The sequence below is a fragment of the Clavelina lepadiformis genome, chromosome 2, assembly GCF_947623445.1.
Source record: "Clavelina lepadiformis chromosome 2, kaClaLepa1.1, whole genome shotgun sequence".
Classification (NCBI taxonomy): Eukaryota; Metazoa; Chordata; class Ascidiacea; order Aplousobranchia; family Clavelinidae; genus Clavelina; species Clavelina lepadiformis.
Genome location: NC_135241.1, coordinates 8035922 through 8058581, shown reverse-complemented (window position 1 = coordinate 8058581; position 22660 = coordinate 8035922). Strand labels below are relative to the sequence as shown.

The 22660-nt window shown below is 35.1% G+C and overlaps 2 protein-coding genes across 2 annotated transcripts; one reads left to right on the top strand and one right to left on the bottom strand.

Annotated features, from left to right (window-relative positions):
- The first annotated feature begins 3161 nt into the window (after nucleotides 1–3161).
- LOC143445378 (muscarinic acetylcholine receptor M2-like) lies at nucleotides 3162–9407 on the top strand. The gene is made up of 5 exons (XM_076944438.1): nucleotides 3162–3585; nucleotides 4964–5204; nucleotides 5802–5996; nucleotides 8499–8557; nucleotides 8632–9407. Exons 1-5 carry the CDS (start codon nucleotides 3340–3342, stop codon nucleotides 9178–9180), a joined length of 1290 nt encoding a protein of 429 aa, XP_076800553.1. The 5' UTR covers nucleotides 3162–3339; the 3' UTR covers nucleotides 9181–9407.
- A 136-nt stretch (nucleotides 9408–9543) lies between these two features.
- Nucleotides 9544–14624, bottom strand: LOC143445379 (ER lumen protein-retaining receptor 2). The gene is made up of 6 exons (XM_076944439.1): nucleotides 14465–14624; nucleotides 14052–14152; nucleotides 13684–13842; nucleotides 11357–11471; nucleotides 11082–11219; nucleotides 9544–10598 (listed from the first exon to the last, which is right to left on the bottom strand). The coding sequence occupies exons 1-6, from the start codon at nucleotides 14553–14555 to the stop codon at nucleotides 10564–10566; spliced, it is 639 nt and encodes a 212-aa protein (XP_076800554.1). The 5' UTR covers nucleotides 14556–14624; the 3' UTR covers nucleotides 9544–10563.
- Nucleotides 14625–22660: the final 8036 nt, after the last annotated feature.

The window sequence follows — 22660 nt, the reverse complement described above, 5'->3', positions numbered from 1 at the left end:
TTCTATCCCATATACCAATTGATTATTCCTTCAAAATATGAAATTATAACCAGACGCTTTTAGCGGATTATCTTACAGCAACGAATTTTGACGGAACACGTTTAGCTTTCTGTTTACTGCAGTTATAGGAGCGCATGTAAAAAAATTGGTATCCTATGAAGTTGCACACAACTCATATAGTGTCTACTTCACCAAGTAGTTCATGCGGCCCGTTGTTAAAGATAGGTGGTAAGGTTAGTTACTAACCAAATCGTTTATAGAATGATTATGCAAAATGCTGATTTTAACTATTTAAGGTTTAGTTGGAAGTAAATTTAGGTTAAGGTATTGCGTTAAAACATTTCAGTTAGGTCAGCAAGAGATCTGTGAAAAATAGCTTCGAACGTATACGATTTTTTTTCTGGTGAAATAGTGGCAGCCAGTAATAAATCAACCCTAAAACTTTTTACCGTCATTCGTTATGCATAATACTGTTTAATTTTTGATGAGCATCTTGAAACGTTTATTCCGTCATTCGTCACAAAAATATTGCAACATGTAGCCAATGCAGTTAATTCATAATAGCGCCTTCTAAACTTCAACATTTAGTCAGCGAAAGCGAACCCAAGCGTACAAAAAATGTGTATTACATACTCGTATATTAGCTCATCGCCATTACTAATGGTAGATTGGGCTAAGTTTAGTCACGCCTCTACGGAGTCGTGTAATCCATAAAGACAGTGAATGTGGATAGCTGCTAGTATAACTGATTCTTTTTCGGTAACAGAAAAATTATGCTATTTTTAATTGATGAGAACGCAGTGGCAAGTGACTAAATGCAGGTAATATATCTTAATAGGATCATCACAGTACATTGTAGAAAAACGCATATCACAAAGCTATACATTTAGTAGTACTGTAATGTATGCGACATCTTACTGGATATGCATTCCAAATGGTAATGTAGCAGAGTCTGTTAATGTCTCTATATACTCGCATTAGGATTAGGTAACCAGGCTACGATGTTATTTCCAGTTGCGTTTGTATGATAATTTGTTGTTTTAGTAATCTACTTCATTGGTAATCTTAGGTATTGTGAGCGTTCCATTGTGTACATTACGTGGTCTTTCGTTGTCAGCGAACAAGTTAAAACAGTTATTTTGCATAGCCTGGCAGTTGGAGGTATTGACGCCCAACTCATTAAAACTTGCCTGTTTGTCATTACATCGTGCACATATAGCAAGGAAAACGTTTAAATGGACTGCATGCGCCTTAAGAGTTGAACGTAGCTTAATAAGATGGTACAAATTTTTACTAAGATTAAGGATATAGCTGTGTCGCCAGAGTAATTACACATGAGTCACTATGTCAAACGTTATCGCTTTAATTCATGATGTCTTTGCGTATTCATTAAACCTATTCATCGCTCAAGGGCATTGCATTCAATACCCCAAGGACGATTTTATTGGGAAAGCTTGGTCGACGTGCACTTTGCTGTTGCCAAACTGACGTGTAGTGTCAATATCTTGTTCAGTTTGGTCTTGCCTTGGACATAGCCATAAAAATCCATCAAAAGTATAGGAAAATAAAAGTTTGGGAACGCAAGCCAGTGTTGTAAAGACTCGACACGAATAAGTAATTATCACTTGTTTAGGTTAGGCCTAACGTGTGACGTGCCCTGCGTAACATTCGGAAAGAAACTTTACAATACCGAATTTGAAAAGGCGAAATATTGTTTGTTATAAAAATTGAAATAAAAACATTTCTTGTTAAATTATAAACAGTATCCGATAGATAGATATGTCGAAGTGAAATTTGCATAACAACTCATAAATCACCTGAATTTAACTCGCGGAATAGAAATTACGCGAATTATTGTTTCAGTCCCGTGATTGAAGCCTATAACAAGAAATGATTTATGAGTTATAGGTACTTTTCTTCACAGTGTAATTTACTGCAACTGCAGAGCCGACGCTATGGTCTTGAATGGCTCTCGGCTACTCTATGTTTAGGTACTGCTACAGTAACAACAAAAATGAGTTTTGAATCTTCCGCATTCTGATTGTTTGTAGGCATATAAAGTATGCAAAAAGAATATATTTAATACTTATTTTATTTCGTACACCCAAAATAATTAGATAAAAACTAACGGACAATTAAGAAATGAGAACAATGGCCTAAAATACTGCTGTATTAGAGAATAAAGCTCATAGGATTATTTAATTTAGCACAGATATATACATCTACAAATGGAGATTTTCGTTTATATAAAAATCGCTTTCCCACATCAACATAAAGTATAAGTAAGCTGTTTCTATCCGTTCTCATAAGCCACAACCCATTGTTTAGTTTCGGTAAATTAGGTATGTAACTTTCATAGAAGCCTAGTTGTTATAGTTAAAAATTGAAGAATGTTCGTGTTGAGTTTGAAATCGCACTAAGTCCATATGACAATTTTTTCTGAAAAAAAAGTGTGTGCAGCAGTTTAGTAAATAACTAATCCAGCTTCCCGCCCAATGACGAAACTCAAAGGAGTGAGAATAAGAATTCTGAGAATTTCATCAGCGTAAGCAACCATCATGATAACCTCTTAATATCAGGGGTGGGCAACATACGGCCCGCGGGCCGGACCCGGCCCGCGACGGGATTTTGAGCGGCCCGCAGACAGTTCAGCAGTTCAGTTTAGCAGTTTAGTTTTGACTTCAGCAGCTATTGAAGTACATTATTTGTTAATAAATTCATTAAATACTGTTTTCGGTCTCTATGCTTTAAACTTAAAGTTTACATTAAATACGATTTATTCCTTGCATAGGTGGATAAATACACGATTAATGTACCGATTCAGGAATCCGGCCCGCCAAGTAGTTTATTTTCTCATATCAGGCCCGCCGACCAAAAAAGTTGCCCGCCCCTGTCTTATATTGTTGCGTTTGGAGGAATCGGTGGAGTTCATGAAATCGGTAGTAACATAAAATTTGTTACCGATATCTTAAGAAAGAGTTTTTATTTAAAAAAGTAAGGAGAAAAAAATGCAAAGGGTCGTAAAATAGATTTCAATTTTATTTAGCCAAATGATGCTCTTTCCCCAGACAGCATTGCAGGAAATGGTATTTTGACTGACATTCAATTTGAAGTGTTATGACTATGTAGGAAGTACGCAATTAGGTATTTTTCAATATTATAAATCGGTTTTCTGTCAGTCACAGATTCAAGCTAGTTGTGTTTTTTTTTTGTAAAGGTATAGGCCTAATGACATTGCAGAAGGACTTCTGACTACCATATGGCGTGGCATGATCTCGATCAACGTACATTTTGAAGAAAAGACTGCTTCTTTTTGAAGTATTGTTACTTAGAAACAAAATGGAAAATAGCACAGAAATTCCACCCGTCAAGGTGCCCTTGAATCTGGAAACTACTTTGTGGGTTTGCTTTTTTGCCGTTTGCTTTAGCCTGGTTACTGTGATTGCGAATGTTTTCGTCATCGTTGCTTTCAAAATGAACCCAAGACTGCAGACTATCACGAATTTTTTCATAATCAGTCTTGCTTGTGCGGATACTGTCATTGGATTGATCTCCATGAATTTATTCACCATCTTTGTTGTCCAGGTAGGTTATATGCTTTTTTAGGTTATGTTAACCATTTTATTATACGGTAACTTTTCTAAAAAGGATTGCTTAAATGCTAAACAATGTAGAATTGTAGTGTATTGTTTCACCCTCATCAAAAATGTTTGATCGCTTCAAGAAAGCCAGAATGCTGCATAACTTTACTCATCTGTCGTAACCGATATTCAGAATGGTAGCCTAATTGTGGCATGCAGGCATACTTGCGGCTTGCTTCACTCATGCGCTTCAAGCATTCCGTGTGGAATTGATTGGATTATTTTATTTCCGTATTGGTAATTTAAAACTCTGCTGAATCCGATGGTGACATCTGCGCCGATAGCAATGGCGTGAAAATTTATCCGATTTTAGACGAGACTTTTAGCGCAAAAGTGCAAGCGAACGCCACACATTGCCAAAATGACACCATATGAGGACTACATTGAAAGATTGTTCATAGTGGGAGTTTGCCCAACATGCTTGGTCTTTTGAAGGGAACAAATCTAAATGTTGTAATTGTTTTTCATGTATTGTGAAGTTTTATTGCTGTGACAAGCTATGTAGACCTAGAGAATTTCTCTTTGCCGCGTATAGTGCCAATATATCATAAGTTATTACTTCTCACAAAATACAATAAACGAAGTAAGAAATTCTAGGTTGGAACTTTTGATAACTTAACTTTTAGTTTCTTAAAGATTGGGTACAGATTTTACGGTAAGGATTTCTTGCAGAGAATCGAAGTTATTTAAGAAATGAACTATAGTTTCAAAGTTAACTCAGCAAAGGGCAAACAAGAGTTTCTTCATTTTTATGGAAAGAGGCTTCTACAGTTTCCTATAAATGGCTTCTTAGAAAAAATGAGGGTATAACACAGCGACGTATAGCCAAAATGGGATGCCTTAAATCGCATGCGCCATTGCACACGTCTAGCGATGATTAAGTTTTCATGACATGTTTGTAGTAGCCTACTGCCAAGAAGTCTGCAAAAACGCTTGAATGCTTATCGTTTCGGTATATGAGCAAACGTTCCTTTACCATTGTCATTATCCGTGTCTCTACATCACATGTGTGTTCTTTGACTTTGACGGTTAGCACTTGCCTTTTAGCCGTAACGGCATTTGCGGACTTTTAAAAGGGTATCCTCTAGTCTAAAGTCTGGATAATTGCAAATACATTTTTGTATCGTTCTGCATGTATGTACACTTATTATAGCCTTTCAAAAACATAGCCCAATAAATTGGCTTACTGCGTTAACCAACTCCAGTGAAAGCAAACCGTTTTAATGGCATTATGAAAAACTTCAAAGCGAAATGATGATAATAAGAAATTACGTAAAATTTTGTTGAAATATTAAATGATGACGTTTTTATGGACATTTCAGGGCCGTTGGACGCTAGGTGAGGCTGTGTGCGATATTTGGTTGTGCGTCGACTACGTGGCTTCCAATGCATCTGTGATGAATCTGCTAATAATTTGCATCGATCGTTATTTAGCCCTGACACAGCCAATGACCTACAGAATAAAACGAACGAAAAAGCGAGCGTGTTTAATGATTGCTTCTGCATGGTTAATCAGCATCATTGTTTGGGTCCCTGTAATTTTATTTTGGCCCTTAATGGATGGTAAGTTTAAAGAAACGTTTGTTACGAATAACAATTGTGGCTGTGCATGTTATAATTGAAAAAATGATTCAGTAACATATTTTCGCCTTTCGAGTGTTGAATACCGTTGTATAGAATACGTTTGTTAATCTAAACTCCCAATAATCCACGCATAATAAACACGGATAGAGTATTTAAAAAAAAGTTTATTATGCATATTTGTTTGTTCGTATTCCAACATTCTCATTGCTCTGTAAAATAGTTGCTGCAAACCCGTTGTTCTTTCTGATGTAATTTACGAAAAACATAGTAAGTTTTGTTTAAGGTGTATTCAAACAATAGCATCACATTAGCAATTACCAAGAAGTCTATATTAAACGCATTGCTGTTAATCCTGTTTTACTGATTAGTAACGGTAAATTAATTGATAATGTCCACCAGAATGAGCCGATCAGAGAAAAAACTAAATGTTTTTATATCGATCAACGGTTTAACCCAGTCTCGTTTTTGTATTATGTTTAGATGTGTCTTCGAAAATTCGTATACCTGTAATCACTTACATTTATATGTTTACCCTGGGTAATTATACATACAGTAGTTCTTGTTTTATGTTTTGAGGTGGCCGAAAAGTTCCCGAAGATGATTGTTACATGCAAATAATTGAATCCAGCCCCGCTGCTACAATAAGCACGGCGATGATAGCGTTTTACGTCCCTGTTATTGTGATGTCAGTACTGAGTCGACATATTTGCCGAGTCAAAGAAGAACACAAAAAGTTTACCCAAAAGTTCCGTAAGGTGTCAACAACTTCAAGTAAGAATTGATAACCACAAGTCAAAGCTTGCTTTTAATGTGTATAAATCGACGTCAAAACCTAGCAACCTAAAAATTGATTCGATGAAGCAAAATGCCTTAAAGTTCGTTTTTCTAAAAATACCCATGATCTATATTCCATACCATGTAACTACATTGGGTTTACCTGTATAAGGTACTTTCTGCATTTTGTGCACGTTATGCATAAAGTTAATACATTGTGTAAATGTAATGAGGGTAATTAATAGGTAAAGAAGTATAAGTTATATATGATTAATAACTTGTAAACGTTGTAATCTCATTGCGCTTGCTGCACAGCATAAAGCAATCAGTGCACGCCTGATCATTCTAGACACCAAAGTGTAACTAGCCTATATAACTTATGGGATAGCACCGCAAAAAACAGAATTTTAAAAGGCGGTTAACGTGGTCAATGGGAATATGGGATTCATAATCCGGGGTCATATAAATATGTTTTCCATTTTGACGTAATTCAGAAGGTTTTAGTAAGAAACCCTTTACGTTGATAAATTACTTAATGTCTACATAAGTTTAAATGTTGTTTTAAAAAGTTGTGTTGTAACCATCGAGGAATAGACAATGAACCTACTGCATAACACAAATACTTAAAATCGGGCTAAAACCGATGCACGGCTTGTACGTATTTGTCTGCAAACAAACAAGGGGAACCATCGAAGGGCATCGCATTAAGTTATAGGAAGTTTTTGGCCATTCAAGGCAAAATTCTTGCGTGATGTCTGTAAGGCTACATTGTTAACGTACTTTTGCTGATAAGCATAGTGCGTTATCATATATCAGATAAGCATTTTATTGCTGTAGTCAAAACAGATATAGTCATGTAGGCCTATACTGGAACAATGTAATGGATATCTGTGATAATGGCCAAAGAAGAATTTATCAACAATAAATACACGTACCTGAAAATGCCAACGAAACATACTTTTAAAAACGGGCAAAAATTTCTTATTTAGGCCTATCTTTAGTGAAAATAGGAACGAAATTATTCATCCTATTACTATCCGTGCTTAGCCTGTAGTACATATAATACGGTATCGGGATATTTATCCTCGAATCGAGAAAAGTCTTTACGAGAACTCGGTGATTACTCACCATTCCAAATCGAATCACGTCAAGTCTTTGAAAAACGTGACTTGAGTTGGACTCGAGTCAAGTCACTGTATAATGTTCAAGTAAGCTTGTTAAGGAACCTGAAGAAATTGCTTTGAACGATCAATTTTGTTAGTGAAATAATGACCAGGCCAATGTAGAGGGCAGGTCAGGATTACCAATTAGCCCGTGCCTACAACTTCTAATGAGGCCTATTATTCGCAAATGACCTTCATTGTCACGACTCCATGAAATAAGCATGTAGTATAATAACACAAAAGTTAAAAAGTATTGTACGGAAAATACAAAATTCTGTCTTTATCGATTATATTCCAACAGCGCCGTAGCTATGCATTTGTTTGCACTAACTTGGGCGAGATGGGCCCCTCAAATTCTATTCTGGTTTCCATATAAACTCTCATTTTGCTGTGTGTAAAGAACACAACCTTTAACATCTGAGTTGGGGATGATTGGCTATTTAATTTGTGTGAATTTAGATTTACGTGAAGTCAATACAGATGAAACTAAAAACTAACATTCTTATTTATAACCATTTTTTATTTACACTACGTTATTAACGTCAGTTATTATAAAAAAGTTTTCAAAACAAAATTTTGTAAAACATTTAAAGTTCTAAGTTTATTAGTATATAGCCGAAGACGTTTAGTCTTTAATGGAGAAACGTGTGGTGACCTTTCGATTTTTTGTCGGATTTAATTCGCACCGGAATAAATCTAAAAGACTAAAATGTAAATTGACAGTGGATCGAAGTTTGGCAAGGGTGCAATATAATCTGATCGTCTCGATTACCTTATCAGAAGAAAACAATACATGCTAATATAATACTCAACTATTGCTTACTACACAACACCTGTCTGAGAATTGCCCTCGCAATTGAGATAGCATTCTATCTTCAATGAATCAGTGCTCGTCACATTTATGTATTTAAAAATTACGAGATTACGTAATTTTTGCAGGGGCCCAAATTTACTTTCTGGCCCGGGTCCATGTTGTGTTCTACACGGTCCAGATAGTGACATGATTTTTTGCTGGGTCTTTTAGCTTAACTACGGTTTTGCCCAAATTTGGAACGGCTCACCGAGACCACTAAGCGAGAGCAAACGCTGTTGATTATATGGCAAATAATAGATGGTGCGTGTGCCCAAGAGCAAAACAAGGACGGCGTGGCCGCCAAGCACCAAACCCGGTTAGCAAAATTGCAAGCCCGGCCCTCCAGTCACTATACAACATCACCAGTGACATACTGCAAGGGGAGGATAACAGGCAAAATCGAAATTTTACTGTAAATGCATTCCTTGTATAAACTATGCTATGTTTATGCCGTGCTTTACACACATTCATATGCTTTAAAAGGTGTTGCAAAAACTTCTTCCTGGACCCAGGAAAGTAAAATCAATGAAGAAGATAATCAGGTCGGTGTACGTAATCAGATAAGTTAAATATATGATTGGTTGATAGAAAGGCTGATCAACATTACATAATTTAGAATGCAAGCAAACTTGGAACTCGCCGCCTCAGCAACTTAATGCATGGCCGGGAAAAAGACAATGTGCCCGTCAACAGAGGTATAAGCCCGAACAACTTTGGTACAAGCAATGTGGAAGGTCCTCGACTGACGGAATCGTCAAGTGGATGTAAGTTCACAAGAACGGAGAGCAAGTCGCTTCTTCCAGTGGCCACGTCATTTACGAGTAGGCCTACTCGTAGAAGCTTCAAACGCTCGATCGAAAATATCAAAAGGGCGAACTCTGATAATAAAGCAGCAAGAATGCTTTTATGCATTATTCTTGCTTTTGTCATCACCTGGGCGCCCTATAACATTGTGGTTGTGATTTCAACCTTCTGTGAAAGCTGTGTGCCCGATGTCTTGTGGAAAATAAGCTACTGGCTCTGCTACATGAACTCCACCATAAATCCTGCGTGCTATGCCCTGTGCGACCAAGAGTTTAGAGATACCTTTCGCCATTTAATACGTTGCCAAAGGCTGTCTACGGTGCACAGAAGCACCAGAGTGGGCACGAGTGAAATGCAGTAATGGTATTTTGGTATTCCATGTAGAACATATTTTCCTGGCATGTGACGTGCTAAAAGTTTTCGTATCTCCTTTTTCAAGAAGTGAAAGGCTGTTTTCCTTGCCGTCTTGCCAGAGATAATTATATAATTCAAGCCTGATTTCCGTTCCATTTGCACATCAGTTCATCCAGCATACTGACAATGTTTTATTTTTTGGATGGTTGGGTTGTAAAGTATTGCCAGAATTCGAATGTCAACGACTTTTACCTACACTTTGGAAGAAAAAGTTTGATTTTGTTTTGAACTTTGAAGGTCTTGCGTAGTAATTATTGAAGGCAAACATTACATCACTTTGATATGGCAACAAAAGAAATCATAATACTGGTAAATGCATGCGTATGTATTTACATTGTTTCACAATCATTTGCCAAGGTAAATATAAAGGCAGAAGCAGCACTGAAGTACAATAACTTTGACCAACTCCATGTTCTATCACAATTATTCTTACAATTTAGATTTAAAAGATAAGACAGAACATGCAATACTGATTTTAGCATTTTACAAAACCCAAATTTCTGTCAAAAAAATGCAACAGTTGTGTAATCACTCACCATTTCAATAAAGCACCAAAGAAATTGTGACGTGTTTACCCTTTAAATCTCTAACAACTGCCCATTACAAAACAAAGAAAACAATGACAAGGATTGCAGTGAATTATTTTTCTCTCTTAGTGTCATTTCAAAGTTTTACAACAGGAAGCCCCCCCTGACTTGTAAGTTGTACCTTTACACTGCAACAGGGTTTATCCGTTTTTTTTCTTCACAATTTTGTAGTATGAGTCAGATATAAAAGTATAACACAACACCAACAAAAGTTAAATTACTGTTATTGCTAACAGGCCATCATACATGACATTTATCTTCGTTACATATCAGTAGTGGAAGGAACAGTTTATAGAAGTTGGTTTTTCCTAAATTGACATTGGCCATAAATGTATAACATTAAGTACTTCAACAAATACTACATTAATGCAAGCATGTAGTACTGTATATGCAATCACGTTCCGTTTAGTATTGATGTGGACATAAAACTTGAACAGCACAAGGCTTGAAAGAGCAAAAACAATGAGTTGTTGTTCATATTTTGATATCATTAAATTTCAGTAATTTAAATCAGCGTAATAACTTTACAATGAAATACTATTTGCAGGAAAGCAAATACAACATAATGTAAGATTGCATGAATTAATATAAACTATAATACATACTATCTACGATCCACCCATTCATTCTAATGATGACTTCTTACAGCTAATCCATGAAAGTGTTTTACGTAAGCACAAATCAAATGTTTTTTTTGAAATCTAAAACTGGTTATTGCAGTCAGTATTATCTTTTCACCCAGATCATGCTGGCAAACTCAACTTCTTGCCTTTAAGTACTGCAAAGCAAAAAAAGGTGTAAGTTTATGGTGTCACACTTCATTGCAAACAATGTTGTGGGGAAAATGACAATCCTTGGCAAAAGTTTAAAAACTACTATTCTAATTATCAATTAGCATGCTATTTTGGATCTTAAACAGTATCTAAAACTGGTCAACTGAAGGTCAATTTGAATACAAAGATAAAAATAGCCATGGAATTCATTCACAGTTCATTCCATTTCCTTGAAATGCTGCCATTAAATTTTGAATCTCCAGTGAATGGGTTTTCATAAATGAATAACTAAAGTAGTAGGCTACATAAAAGGTTTTATAAATTACACATAAGAATCACTTGACAAGTTAGCCTACACTACGAACAAAAATTGTTTTTCCCAGTTTTCATTTGTTTTTATCATTAACTCATACCACATCACAACTTGGTGTTTTACTCATATAACTTTAACATATATGCATATCGACAAGCACAGGTTTTAATGTCACCTTTCGTGATGTACAAGTAGAAGAAGTCACAATACAAGATGGTTTGGACACATCCAGCAACAATAGCGATTAGGTCAAAGAATTTTTCGAAGTAATATCTCCATACCCAGTTAAACAAGTACAGCGCTCTGTAAGAACCTGGACAAAGTTAAAAATTATAAAATGTCTGACAGTAAAACATTTAACATAAAGAGGTCTTAAAACAATTCATATCATGAGCTTGCCTATCAGCTTGCTGGAGCTATGTTGTTGAAATGGTATACAATAGATCTTACCTAAAGCAAAAAGATAGTGAGTAGTTATGGTTTCAGCCTCTCCAGTTTTGCTTATCATAAACAACTGCGGCAAGATAGCAACACTTTCTAAATAGATACTGAAAGTCCACAAGATCTATAACATACGAAAAATAAACATATCATAACACTTTGCAAAGGTATTTTTCACTGTTACATAAATCATAAAAAATAACTGAGCAGAATGTTCAGTTGTTCACTTTAAGTGACAAAATACAAAAAAAAGTTAGTGGTTAAGAAATATAATTGCCAAAATGTATAAAAAAATATAAGCTTGAAGCTATTTGTGAAAATCATGTGAATACTGCTGGCGTTTACACTAAGTATGAGTTGGGCGTCTCGTGCAGGTGACAAAAAATAGGTATTGCTGATACTAGGGCTAGGAACTAGCATGATAGCTGCTAATTGCCAATTCAAACCATTAATTGCAGGCAAAACTTACTACACATTCTTAAATGTGATGAAAATTGTTGCATTAACAACTAATGTCATGCTAAACTCATAAACTCATGCTCATAAACTCATGAAAACATCATTAGGTAAACAGGAAAACTGAATATTCAAGCGATAAAATTATTAACAGACAAAGATTACCAAAAAAAACTTGCTCCAAATTATCTCTAACGTGTACGTTTTCAGCTAATGGCTAACAAAATCTTTTGTCGCTAAGAACTTTTAGCCACCAGCATGCATTAGCCGGCCCTAGTATAAACGTACTCAAGTGCATGACAAAAACATTTTGCTTTAGGTCTAACCTAACTTACAGTTGGAGCAATTTTACTGGTAAAAGTATATGGTAAGCTACAGCTCACTGAGCTCAGTCTTGTTGTTGGCATAAAGATACAAATGCTTTGCTACTAGGGTATGCATACTGTGACACTTCATGTTGACAACAAATATCTTCTGCAACTTATCAACTACTTGTGAGGTCATATTCCATCCAAAACACTTGATAGCCAGCTTGCAACTACTACAATATTTGAGTCAAACACAAGCCATCAAACATGTTCATGTCATATAGTGGCATGTCACGGTGTTATAATCATTGCAACCCACATCATAATTAGAGCCAAATTTGCAGTATAGTTTAACCAATATCTTCTTGACCAATAAAAAGTTTTGAATATTTTTTATCATGTATGCTCCTGGCATTTCTTCTTTCATTTAAGGTCAACTTGATTTTTACTTGCCACCCACATAGAATTTTATTGCTGTAAGTGGCAACAACATATCAGATAAAAAAATTAATTAAATTATATACTTACAATTATTGCAAAATGTAATTACACACATGCATCTGTTGCACTAAAAAATATTCCAAGGCTAAATATGAACAGGCCTTTATCAAGTTTTTTATGGTTACTAATCAGCGCCCTCTGTTTTGCTGATATATACATTATTATGATAGAAATAATATGCCTATGTATACTACTGTACTTGCTACTGTATTTACAAACCATAATTGCCAAGTTCACTCAAACTGTTCTGGTTCAAGGTGCAATTTATCTGAGATCTTACTGGATCGTAAGATAAGCAACAAAACGTTTAAACAAAACAGTTTAAACTACAAAAAAATATGTTTTAAGGTATTGTGCATAGGCATAGCCTAAATAAACAAATCGAAAAAATAAGATTACAAACTAAACATTTAAAGCAAAAGACTGCAAGAAGTCAAGTTTTAAATAACTTTCACCATAGATCAACTCCAAACTGATTTGAGTAAAGTCATCGACTCCATTCATCATGACATTGAAAGCACTGACAATAATATGAAAAGCAATGTGATTGCATACATGAGTACAATGTGTACTAAGCGCCATGTGCAACAAATTTTTGACGAGCGTACAAATGAATGTAGAAACATGGCGCCTACTTTTGAAAATATCTGGGGGGGGCAAAACTTTAATAGTATCAAGTTCGTGACTAGGTTTGAAGTAAATTCTTTTATAAATATAAGTGAATAGAAAGAATTCCAAGGCTTTAAACGGTCAATTTGCAAACCACAGTCTTAAATTAAGCATAAAAAGTTAATTTAGGTCTAAACTGTATTATGATAATTAGGTGGGCGACCCCTACCTCCTGAAGTAGGCGCCCCTGTCTAGAGATGTATGGTATAGCTCAGCACTTCTAAGCTACTAATCATTAAAATTATTCGATCTCACAAAGGATTGCCAGTAACACAAAAACATTTGTGTTGAAAAATATAAAGTTAACTTTCAGAGTGCCAAACTATATCCTGCTTTACTTTTAATTTAGTTAACATGGTTCAGACAACATCAACTTTGTATTAAAATGTAATAAGAATTTACCTCGAGCGGAGTAAACTCATGGTTTACTAAGAAGGCCAAACCGCCCACAGGTACCACCAAAAACTCTGCTCTAAAAGTATCGTGATTGCCATCATAAGTTGCTTTGAACTTGACATAAATGAGATACACTGTGGCATATGAACATGCCAAATATACTACCTGCAAAGGAGAACAATTTCACTGTAAGTTTCTTTCAAGTAAAATCAATTTCATAAGGATTAAGACTAGCTGTATATGATGTTGATGTATATAGCCTTTATAAATCCATATAATTATGATGTGGTACATGACATTAAACTTCACTCTGTAGAAATAGGATAGCACACAGTATATCGAGCTTATAAACCACAGAAATTTAGTTGCATTACCTTCATCACGGTGTTATAAGGTGATATAAAGTTGGTAAATATATCAAGGTAACGCGTAGTAAAAACCAACGCAAACAAAAGTTGACTTTTTCCAGATATTCCTAAAATGATACAAAGCAAAAAAAGTTTATGCCTAAATATTAAGCATATACTTTGCAAAACAGAAACATTTAAAGATAAAGGCCAATATAAAGGGAAGTTGTATTACACATGATTGATATTGCTATATGTGATTCTATTTTCTTGTTGTAAGAATGTTCAAGATTTCAAAATAAATTTCTTTGCTTTTAGGCTTATCAAAACCTTATGACACATTTCCACAACCTCCCTACAATTAATTATGTATCAGGGGGCATGCGACTCCTGTTGTAAATGAAAATTACCATAAGCAAAAACAACATATTCATAACTACCTGCACAGGATCTTGTTTTCCATATTTTCATCAAAAGGACAATGATAGCAGCCAAATGGGAAAGATCGCCAGTTAATCTAAATATGTTCATGTTGAATCTTGTGTAATATATGACAGTTTTAAGAAAAAATTGCCTGCAAACAACAAAATTAAAAAAATCAATACAAAGAATGTATGCATCCAGAATCACAATTAAATGATTTTAACTTTCTTATTATCCTTAGCACAGTTTGGACATTCAAAATAGATATATGCAAATCTAGCTTCAGTCGACCTGTCTTAAACGGTCCACCTGCCTAATCAGAACAATTTTGACCAGTCCCGAATCCAAATCTATATTTCTGTATAACTTTTCCCGCTTAATACCCGCTAAAATAGTATACACGCGTAACATTCGCTGGACTAAGCTATGTAACAACAAATGCTTCATCATTAAATCAATTGTTATCTAACTGAATCAAGTACTATGTACCGAATACAGTACTGCACTGTTAAAGGAATAAATGCTTTTAGCTCTAAAGAAAAATGGTGGAAAGTGGCATATGCGGACCACTTAAAGGCAAGATTTCATTCTTCTCATTTAATCGAACAAATTTGTGTTGATCCTGATGTGGTCCAGTCAAACTGTTATCATGGTGGCAACAAAGTTATTAAAACGTCATAATCTCGTATTAAACATTGTAAATTGAAGGATTAAGCCTTATCAAAGCAAAGTAAAAACAGTTCCTTTAAAACAGTATAAAAAGTTATGTTGAAATGCTAAACTAAATTCTAAAAAACACTTCTTTGTCAGAAGTCATTGGTAAGTCATACTGCCTGTTCTATTCCATCAACCACGTGGAACAAATCGTATAATGGCAGGTTATTATCAAAACGCTTATCCTTGAAGCAAAAGAGATTTTTGCAAAATTTAAACTTGCCAATATATATCTTCACTTGAAATGGCAACAAAAGCCTAATTCCATCGAGCAGCTAATCTTGTTTGAAAGTCCAGTGCTCTGATCACTACTCTACCAAGGATATGTAATATCAGAGGTGGGCAGTTGGTACTTTGAAAGTACCGTTGGTAACAGTACTGGTACTTGGCAAACAATGTACCAACAGTTCCGGTATTCGGCACTATTTAAAAAAAGTAGTTTGGTACTTTTTGTACAGCGGATCCTGTTGCAAGTGCCATTTTTGCCACTATTATGACCCTGCTAAAGGTTACTTAACAACAAAAAATATGCGAACTCACTCCTTGCAAGTTTATAAGATATTTGTAGATTTGAAAACATGAAAAGTGCTAAAATTGGCATTAGGGTTTAATAAAAATGAAGCTTTGAAAAATCTACAATTCTCAAAACCACTTTATAAGTACTGTGGTTCAGTAATTCAGTACCATGATACTGCCCACCTTTGTGTAATATCTAGTGTATTACAGAAGTATGAATGCTTTCAATGTATAGTAAATCCCCGAATTACGAACAAGTTACTTTCAAAAAAGCATTCAGATCTTGAATTGTTCATAAATTGGTAGATGTATCGTATACGGTAAAGTACTGTTATTCAGCCTATGGTTCAATGTATGTCAGCAAATGACCTTACATCATATACGAACCATATGTGTGAATTGTTTTATTATTATATAGACATGAAATATACTATAGGCTTACTGTAGTTACAATCAAAGTCAGGAAAAGAGAGTAATCTCTGCAATAGTTACGCCACAGTAACTGCAAATAAAGACGATTTGAAAAACGAAAAAACTCATTCATAATATAATTGAGCTTGTAACACAACCCTTAGATTAGAAACTCAGTTTGCCGCCCAGAAAAATATATATATATGCTAAAGAAAGTGGGAAGAAATGGTGCGTCGCTTGGTTACATTCGACATAGCACACTATACTTAAAAAACATCATTGCATCGTATTAGCACTAAATTTTATGCGATTGTGCTTTGAAATCAGGCCTTTAACACAGGGTTTCAGACTTTGGTTTGGGTTATTTTATACCAAGAAAAAATGCAAAAAATTGGGATCATATCGAATTGGGAACAGGCTTAACTTTAGTTTTATGAATGGCTGGAATTATTACTTGCGGCCCATAGACATATAAAGAGGTTACCACTGTACTGTAATCCTGCCCTACAGCCTTGTGAGGCTTAAAAAAGTGGCCAAAAATCGTAGGCAATGGTACTGTTCATTGAAAAAAATGAAAAATTGAACATAAAGATTTTGTTCGTACCTGTGAATGTTTTAAGCCGTAGAGTGCGTATAGTAAAGAATTAATTGCAATATTTTTGCAAGAATTCAAACCTTGCGATCAGTTTTACACTACAAGTATATTCATTGCTAAAACATCAAAATATTTAACACCATGTATGCTCAACAATAATTCCTCAGGCCCTACCGTAGTTAAAAATTTTTAATGAATGCATTTTTTGTGTGGTACTGTTTTGTTGTTAGCGTCTTGCTCAAAGGAATTAAAAGGGTATATAAATATTTTAATATAGTTTAGCACTACCACATAGTGAACCAGGATCCCGCAATTGCAATTTCAGTGCTAACTGCTATAACGTTAGCAGAGGTCGGTATATATTGTTTGTTAGGTTAACATTGAAAAAATTTTTGTTTTAAATGTATTTACCAGGTACATTAAAAGCAAACTTTTTAACTACAATACCAGGGTCACGGTGCTGCATTTGTACAATAAAACAAAACATAAATTTCTACTCCTGTGATAACCCTCATGTTTTTGTTAAAAAACTTTAAGAATGTCAAGTGTTCTATTGGATCAACTAAAATATTCCAGGTAACTGAAAAATGGTCCACACCAGGAAGTTTGCAATGCAGTGCTTGCAATTTATCAACTGCACAATTTAATCCTATCTGCAGTAATACTTGCACAAAACTTGCTCAAACTGCTGGAATATTTTGCAACATTGTCAGATGTTTCCTCTTTACAACAGCGGGATACACTTGCACATTTTCTTTACAAAATTCACTTTAGCAACTAATTTTGCAAATTTTCCAACCTGAGTCAGAACTCAATTTAGGTCTAATGTTCAAGTGCACAACCAGATGATGTCACAATTTCAGTAGCTGGGGTCTAGCATACGAAGGCGACCTGTGGTTGTGCAGTTGTATACCAGACCAAAGTCTTCAACGAATTTACTAACCGGATAACCGGAATCGGAATTAATTTCCAATGGGCAATACCTAGTGCATTACGCAGTAATTCTAAACACATAATAAGCTGAAAACATTATCAATTTCCCAACGTATAGATATCATTTGTTAAGCGATATCTTTGCTCAAACTTTCCTCAAACTTTTGCGCGCTTTCCTAGGCAAAAGTTCGCAATATCATCTCGAAATTTTGAATCGCTCTAATGAAAATCGCATGCGGCAACATAATATTTCACACTGAACTGACGTGGCATTCTTCTCAAACGATCTGATTGGCGGCGCAGCAGAGCAGCTAATAATTTCGACCAGTAAAGCATGACGATGGCTTGACGTCACCAAGGGTTCCTGGCAACTTGATCTTTAATTGTGTCTTTATCGTGCCGGTTATTTTTACCATGGGATGTGGGTAACGAAAGGTAGTGTGTTAATCTTGTGATCACACAATAACACAGAAAATGCTCCCAAAAATCAATGAATAACTGAAAGCCCTAGCGTACCACTGCTTTTCAAATACAATACTGACGTACTATGTGGGCTACTTTGTAAAAATAACTTACCGGTAGCTATAGTTAGGCATAGATCATATTGAACTACATTTAACTAAGGAAATTTCATCGATTAACCCAAAAACACAAATTTTACGATTTACATTTACGTATTACTAATTTACTACTACCTAGAGATGAAATAACTTTCTTGTTAAAATACGGTCAGACCACCAGAGCGCACGAGCAAATTACTAATTACAGAGTGTAAATATAGCTTATGTAGGCTACAAGATTCGAGTAAGTGCAAAAACATATCCAAAATAAACAGACAATATTCAGTAGAAAACCAATGTTGTAAAAGTCAGACAGCCAATATTTCAATTCTTAGCGTACAATCCACCACAAGTACCAAACAATAACGTTTCCAAGTAAAATTATAGTCGGTCAAGTTTTTTAGTGTAAATTAAAAGTTGCAATATAGACCTACGTAGGCTAAGAATAACTTATGTGTATAATTAAAAAGCTCAAACCAACAACATGTCCCTATTGCTCTGATGGATGAGAGGGGATCCTTTATGAACGGTGTAAAAATAAACAATAGCCGTTGCGCTAATAGGCTAATACGGTTCTCATATCAACGTCTCCAATGGCGATGTGTCTACAGAACTTTTCCGATAAAACCGCCGAAATCAGCAAAAAATATCCGATAAACGTCAACACCAACTGATTCCAGGACTCTGTATCACACTAGACACAACACTATAGAAGAATGAACTTTTAACTTGTTTGATTTATCAGATGATGACGTCATTCAATTACCTCCGCTCCCTGGTAACAAACTGACGCTCAACGTAAAAAAAATATTCGCAGAAAAAAGAGCCCTTGACAAGGCCGCCTTTAACAAACTTGGAACTATTTTAACAGATCGCTAACTTTTGATCACTGAAAAGGTTCGGCTTCTCAAAATGTTTAAATTGTCTCTTCTATGTTAAGAATGAGAAACATCTTAGTTACCATCTTATTTACCGCAGAAATTCGACATAACATCATAGCAGCGGAAAAAATGATTTATAGAAGAATGCTCCGGATTTGATATACAGACCATGTCACAAATTTTCAAGTTTTCACTTTTCTGAAGTAAAGAAACTGCTATGTAGCGTTCGCCACTCTGTCCGCTAGGTGGTAGCATGGCACCACTTTTATTTAGCCGAATAAATCATTGGGTTTTCCCTTTTTTTAACGCATCGGTTGTCGTCTTTTAGTCATGGAGGCGCACAGATGGTCTTTAGAGACAGTTCTTCACGTCAAGTTATACCTGTACTTTGACACATTTTGTTACCTGCCATTTGAATAAGCTCAAGTTAGCTTCAGTTGTGGCCGAGAAACAATTCAACAATATACAGTAGGCCCACTTATAGGCTACAGTATAATGTCCTTCTCGTCGCGCTAATACATACTATAACCATAAATTGTAAATATCAGTACTTAACTACATATATGCAAGTATAGCTCAGGTTTTAAATAGCCTGGTTACAGCTAATTTCAAGAATAACTAACTCTTGATTCCTTGTGATTGCAGGAATGATGTTTGCAGTAAAATAAATCGGATGTAGCCTAGATAGTCGCAAAAAAGAAATCCATAGATTCTAGTTTTGTATGTAGTCTATATACGTTACAGCCTAAACCTTTTTGTAATTCCGGGCAATCTAGGTAAATGTTTCAGTCGGTCTATTGGTTGTGGTATAACAATCAATCAAAGACTAATAGGCATAGTTCATGTTAAACAAATATGAAGTAATCTACTTAATCTAACCTACGCGATCTACTTTGGCTGTAAACGTTTTATGGATTGTGGTATTGCTTGAAATTAGGCGCATGAGTTTTAATAAATATTCTTGTAATTTATTGAGCGACTTACAACTAGGCAACCTTTCTTAAAGTTTGCATGGTATTAAGCCAAATAACGTGAAAGTATTTTGCTTTTGTTTGAAATTTAGCATCCGTGGTTTACAAACTAATTTTGAAAAATTGTTCATTTAATGATGCTGCGAAAAAAGTCTTTAGTTGTGTTGTAGACATTCCCTTTTTAATTGATTTTTTTCCATTCTGTAAGATGATTTCTAAAATGTCATAAGCGCGTGAACCATTGCGGATAAACAAATATCCTATATACCCTATATTTATTTTTATCTTCTTCGTTTGTTCATATCATTATAAATTTTGATAAATTTACACTGTTACAAAACGGCAAAAACAAACAACAACAAAACATTTGTAACCTACTACAGAACAAACGCTTTGAGCTAAGCTAAGTCAAAATATAATTAACGATATAGAAATCAGCATTGGTTCCCAACAACATCATACATTTTTTCCCAAAGTATGGGTCGCGACGCAAACAAGGGTCGAGAAGGATCTAAAAATGGGTCGCCTCGAATGCGATGAAAACCTATGTTTGTTACAAAATACATTGTTTCGTAGTGAGTGAACACAACAATCTATATCACTGCTTGTCTGTGTGTATCTTAGGTACTTGAGAAAAGAGTAGATTTCTCACATTCAAAACGAACTTAGCAACTTGCAGCATACAAAATCATCCATACAATCATTATTCTTTTCGTGTTAAAATACGCTGTTTGAGGCTTGGGTCACAAGATGTTCACCAATTAAACTCCGATTTAGGCCGCGCTTAAAAAATTTTGGGAACCGTATCCGTATAAGCATGATGCTGTAATTCCTCAAGTTGGACAATATATCGCATTTTAGAGTACTGAGTAACCATTACACTCTCAATAAACCGTTTCTAATTAACAAGTCGCTATATGCCTGTCAATTTTTTAACTTATCTCTTATGTTAGATTATATCTTTTGTTTGTTAGTACAACAAAAGAAAATCAACTGCAACGTCAAACTAAAACCTGCAGCAAAATCTACGCAGAATTTAAAATTTAAAATGGCTCAAAACACAAAGTAAGCTAGAGTTTGTTTGTTAGTTCTGTTCGTCAAAAAGAAGGTGACAATATAATGGACTTAAGCCAAAAGTAATTTTTGTGCCATAATGTGGCTGAAAAGAGTTGTTACGCTGTCCCATCTTGGGCAATGTGTCATCATATGGACGACTTTCCCCTAAGTATTTGCGTTCTTTTTTATCGGGGTAACATTATTCAAAATCGTACATATATGTTGGCAATAACGCGTCTGCCAGTGTAGCTAAATACAACCATGGAGATGGTGGCCATCTCGCACCTCAGTAGAAGAATGGAGTTTTGATTTTTTATATATACCAATAAATAACGTAGCCTATACTTTACACTTGTGGCAGCTTTTAGAGTGGTAGTGGTAAGGAAGTCGCTACAATAAGATCAAAAGATTCCTTTGGTATTTTAAATTTAAGAACCTCATAAAACAGAGACCAAAAATGGAGTAAACGCATTTATACGTCAAGGTTTTTTTTTTCTGCGATCTATAGTTCCGACAAGAAAGTTTATCTAATCTCAGTCCTGCAGAATATCAAATATTCCGTGAGAAAATAATACCCTACACGTTGCCGATTATTGGCTGTAACTTATATCAACGTGTCAACATAGTTTTATTATTTTGTGCTGTGACTTTTATCCATGATTTTTTTACCAGTGACATATTTTCCCGTGACTTATTCTGAGATTCAAGTATAGGCAGTCTTCACGTAGATTCAGCCAATCTAGTTATTAGTTGTCGTAGAATTCGATCAATGAACTTGATTTTTTTCGAAAAAGATTAAAGACACAAGACTTTTTAGTGTAATTGCATAAATTAGGCAGTTTTAAACGAACAGTGTTCGAAATCACACAAGCACAGTACCAGTACGACCGTTGGTGTTTTGAGCCTTTCGCAATGTCAGTATGGTGTAAGTTCGCTTTTCAGTGTGACTCGACTGTGTGAAGGCTAGAGATAATATTTAGAAAGTTTACTACAACAAAACCATTGTGAAATGCGCCAGATATCGAAATAACGTAGGTTACAGCACATCGATTGACTCGATCCTATATTGCGTATGGGCTAAAAGTCCAGCAGCATAGCAACTAGCAATGATCAAAGAAGAAATGCTCAATGCTTAAGTTTGCTCTGTCCTTCAAAAACTTCTCCATATAAGCTTGAAAATGCTGCAAAATAAAACTTTTAAGTTGATAATGAGTAATATAAACTTTATTTTGTCTTTTATTTTATCATTGGCTTGAGAATTGGCCAGGGTGGAATGAAGCAATGTTTAATCGTTGGTGGATTGAGTCATTCGTGAGTTGAGATTTCCGCAAGTTAAATTTTTTATAGCTTATTTAATAGCTATAACACTCAAATATACTGTGAGTATTATCAAAACATCAGGTAAAGGTTTGTAAAAATAGCCAAATGCTATACATTTACCTTTTTCTGAACTGGCAATTTGGGGTATAGTTATACAAAGTATACAAATTTACGATCAAAGTTAATGATTTCAGCCGCATGTTTAGAACAAATGAATGCCGTGCCCTTTCTGTTTGAAATAGTTTTTGTAATCGTC

What these genes read in the sequence shown, in the direction of transcription:
- LOC143445378 (XM_076944438.1), top strand. Translation starts at nt 3,340, where the DNA reads ATGGAAAATAGCACAGAAATTCCACCCGTCAAGGTGCCCTTGAATCTG. An exon ending in ATTTTGGCCCTTAATGGATG is followed by an intron (nt 5,205 to 5,801) that starts GTAAGTTTAAAG and finishes TTATGTTTTGAG; the next exon opens with GTGGCCGAAAAGTTCCCGAA. An exon ending in TCAATGAAGAAGATAATCAG is followed by an intron (nt 8,558 to 8,631) that starts GTCGGTGTACGT and finishes TACATAATTTAG; the next exon opens with AATGCAAGCAAACTTGGAAC.
- LOC143445379 (XM_076944439.1), bottom strand. Translation starts at nt 14,555, where the DNA reads ATGAACATATTTAGATTAACTGGCGATCTTTCCCATTTGGCTGCTATC. An exon ending in GAAAACAAGATCCTGTGCAG is followed by an intron (nt 14,153 to 14,464) that starts GTAGTTATGAAT and finishes GTATCATTTTAG; the next exon opens with GAATATCTGGAAAAAGTCAA. An exon ending in TCACTATCTTTTTGCTTTAG is followed by an intron (nt 11,220 to 11,356) that starts GTAAGATCTATT and finishes AACTTTGTCCAG; the next exon opens with GTTCTTACAGAGCGCTGTAC.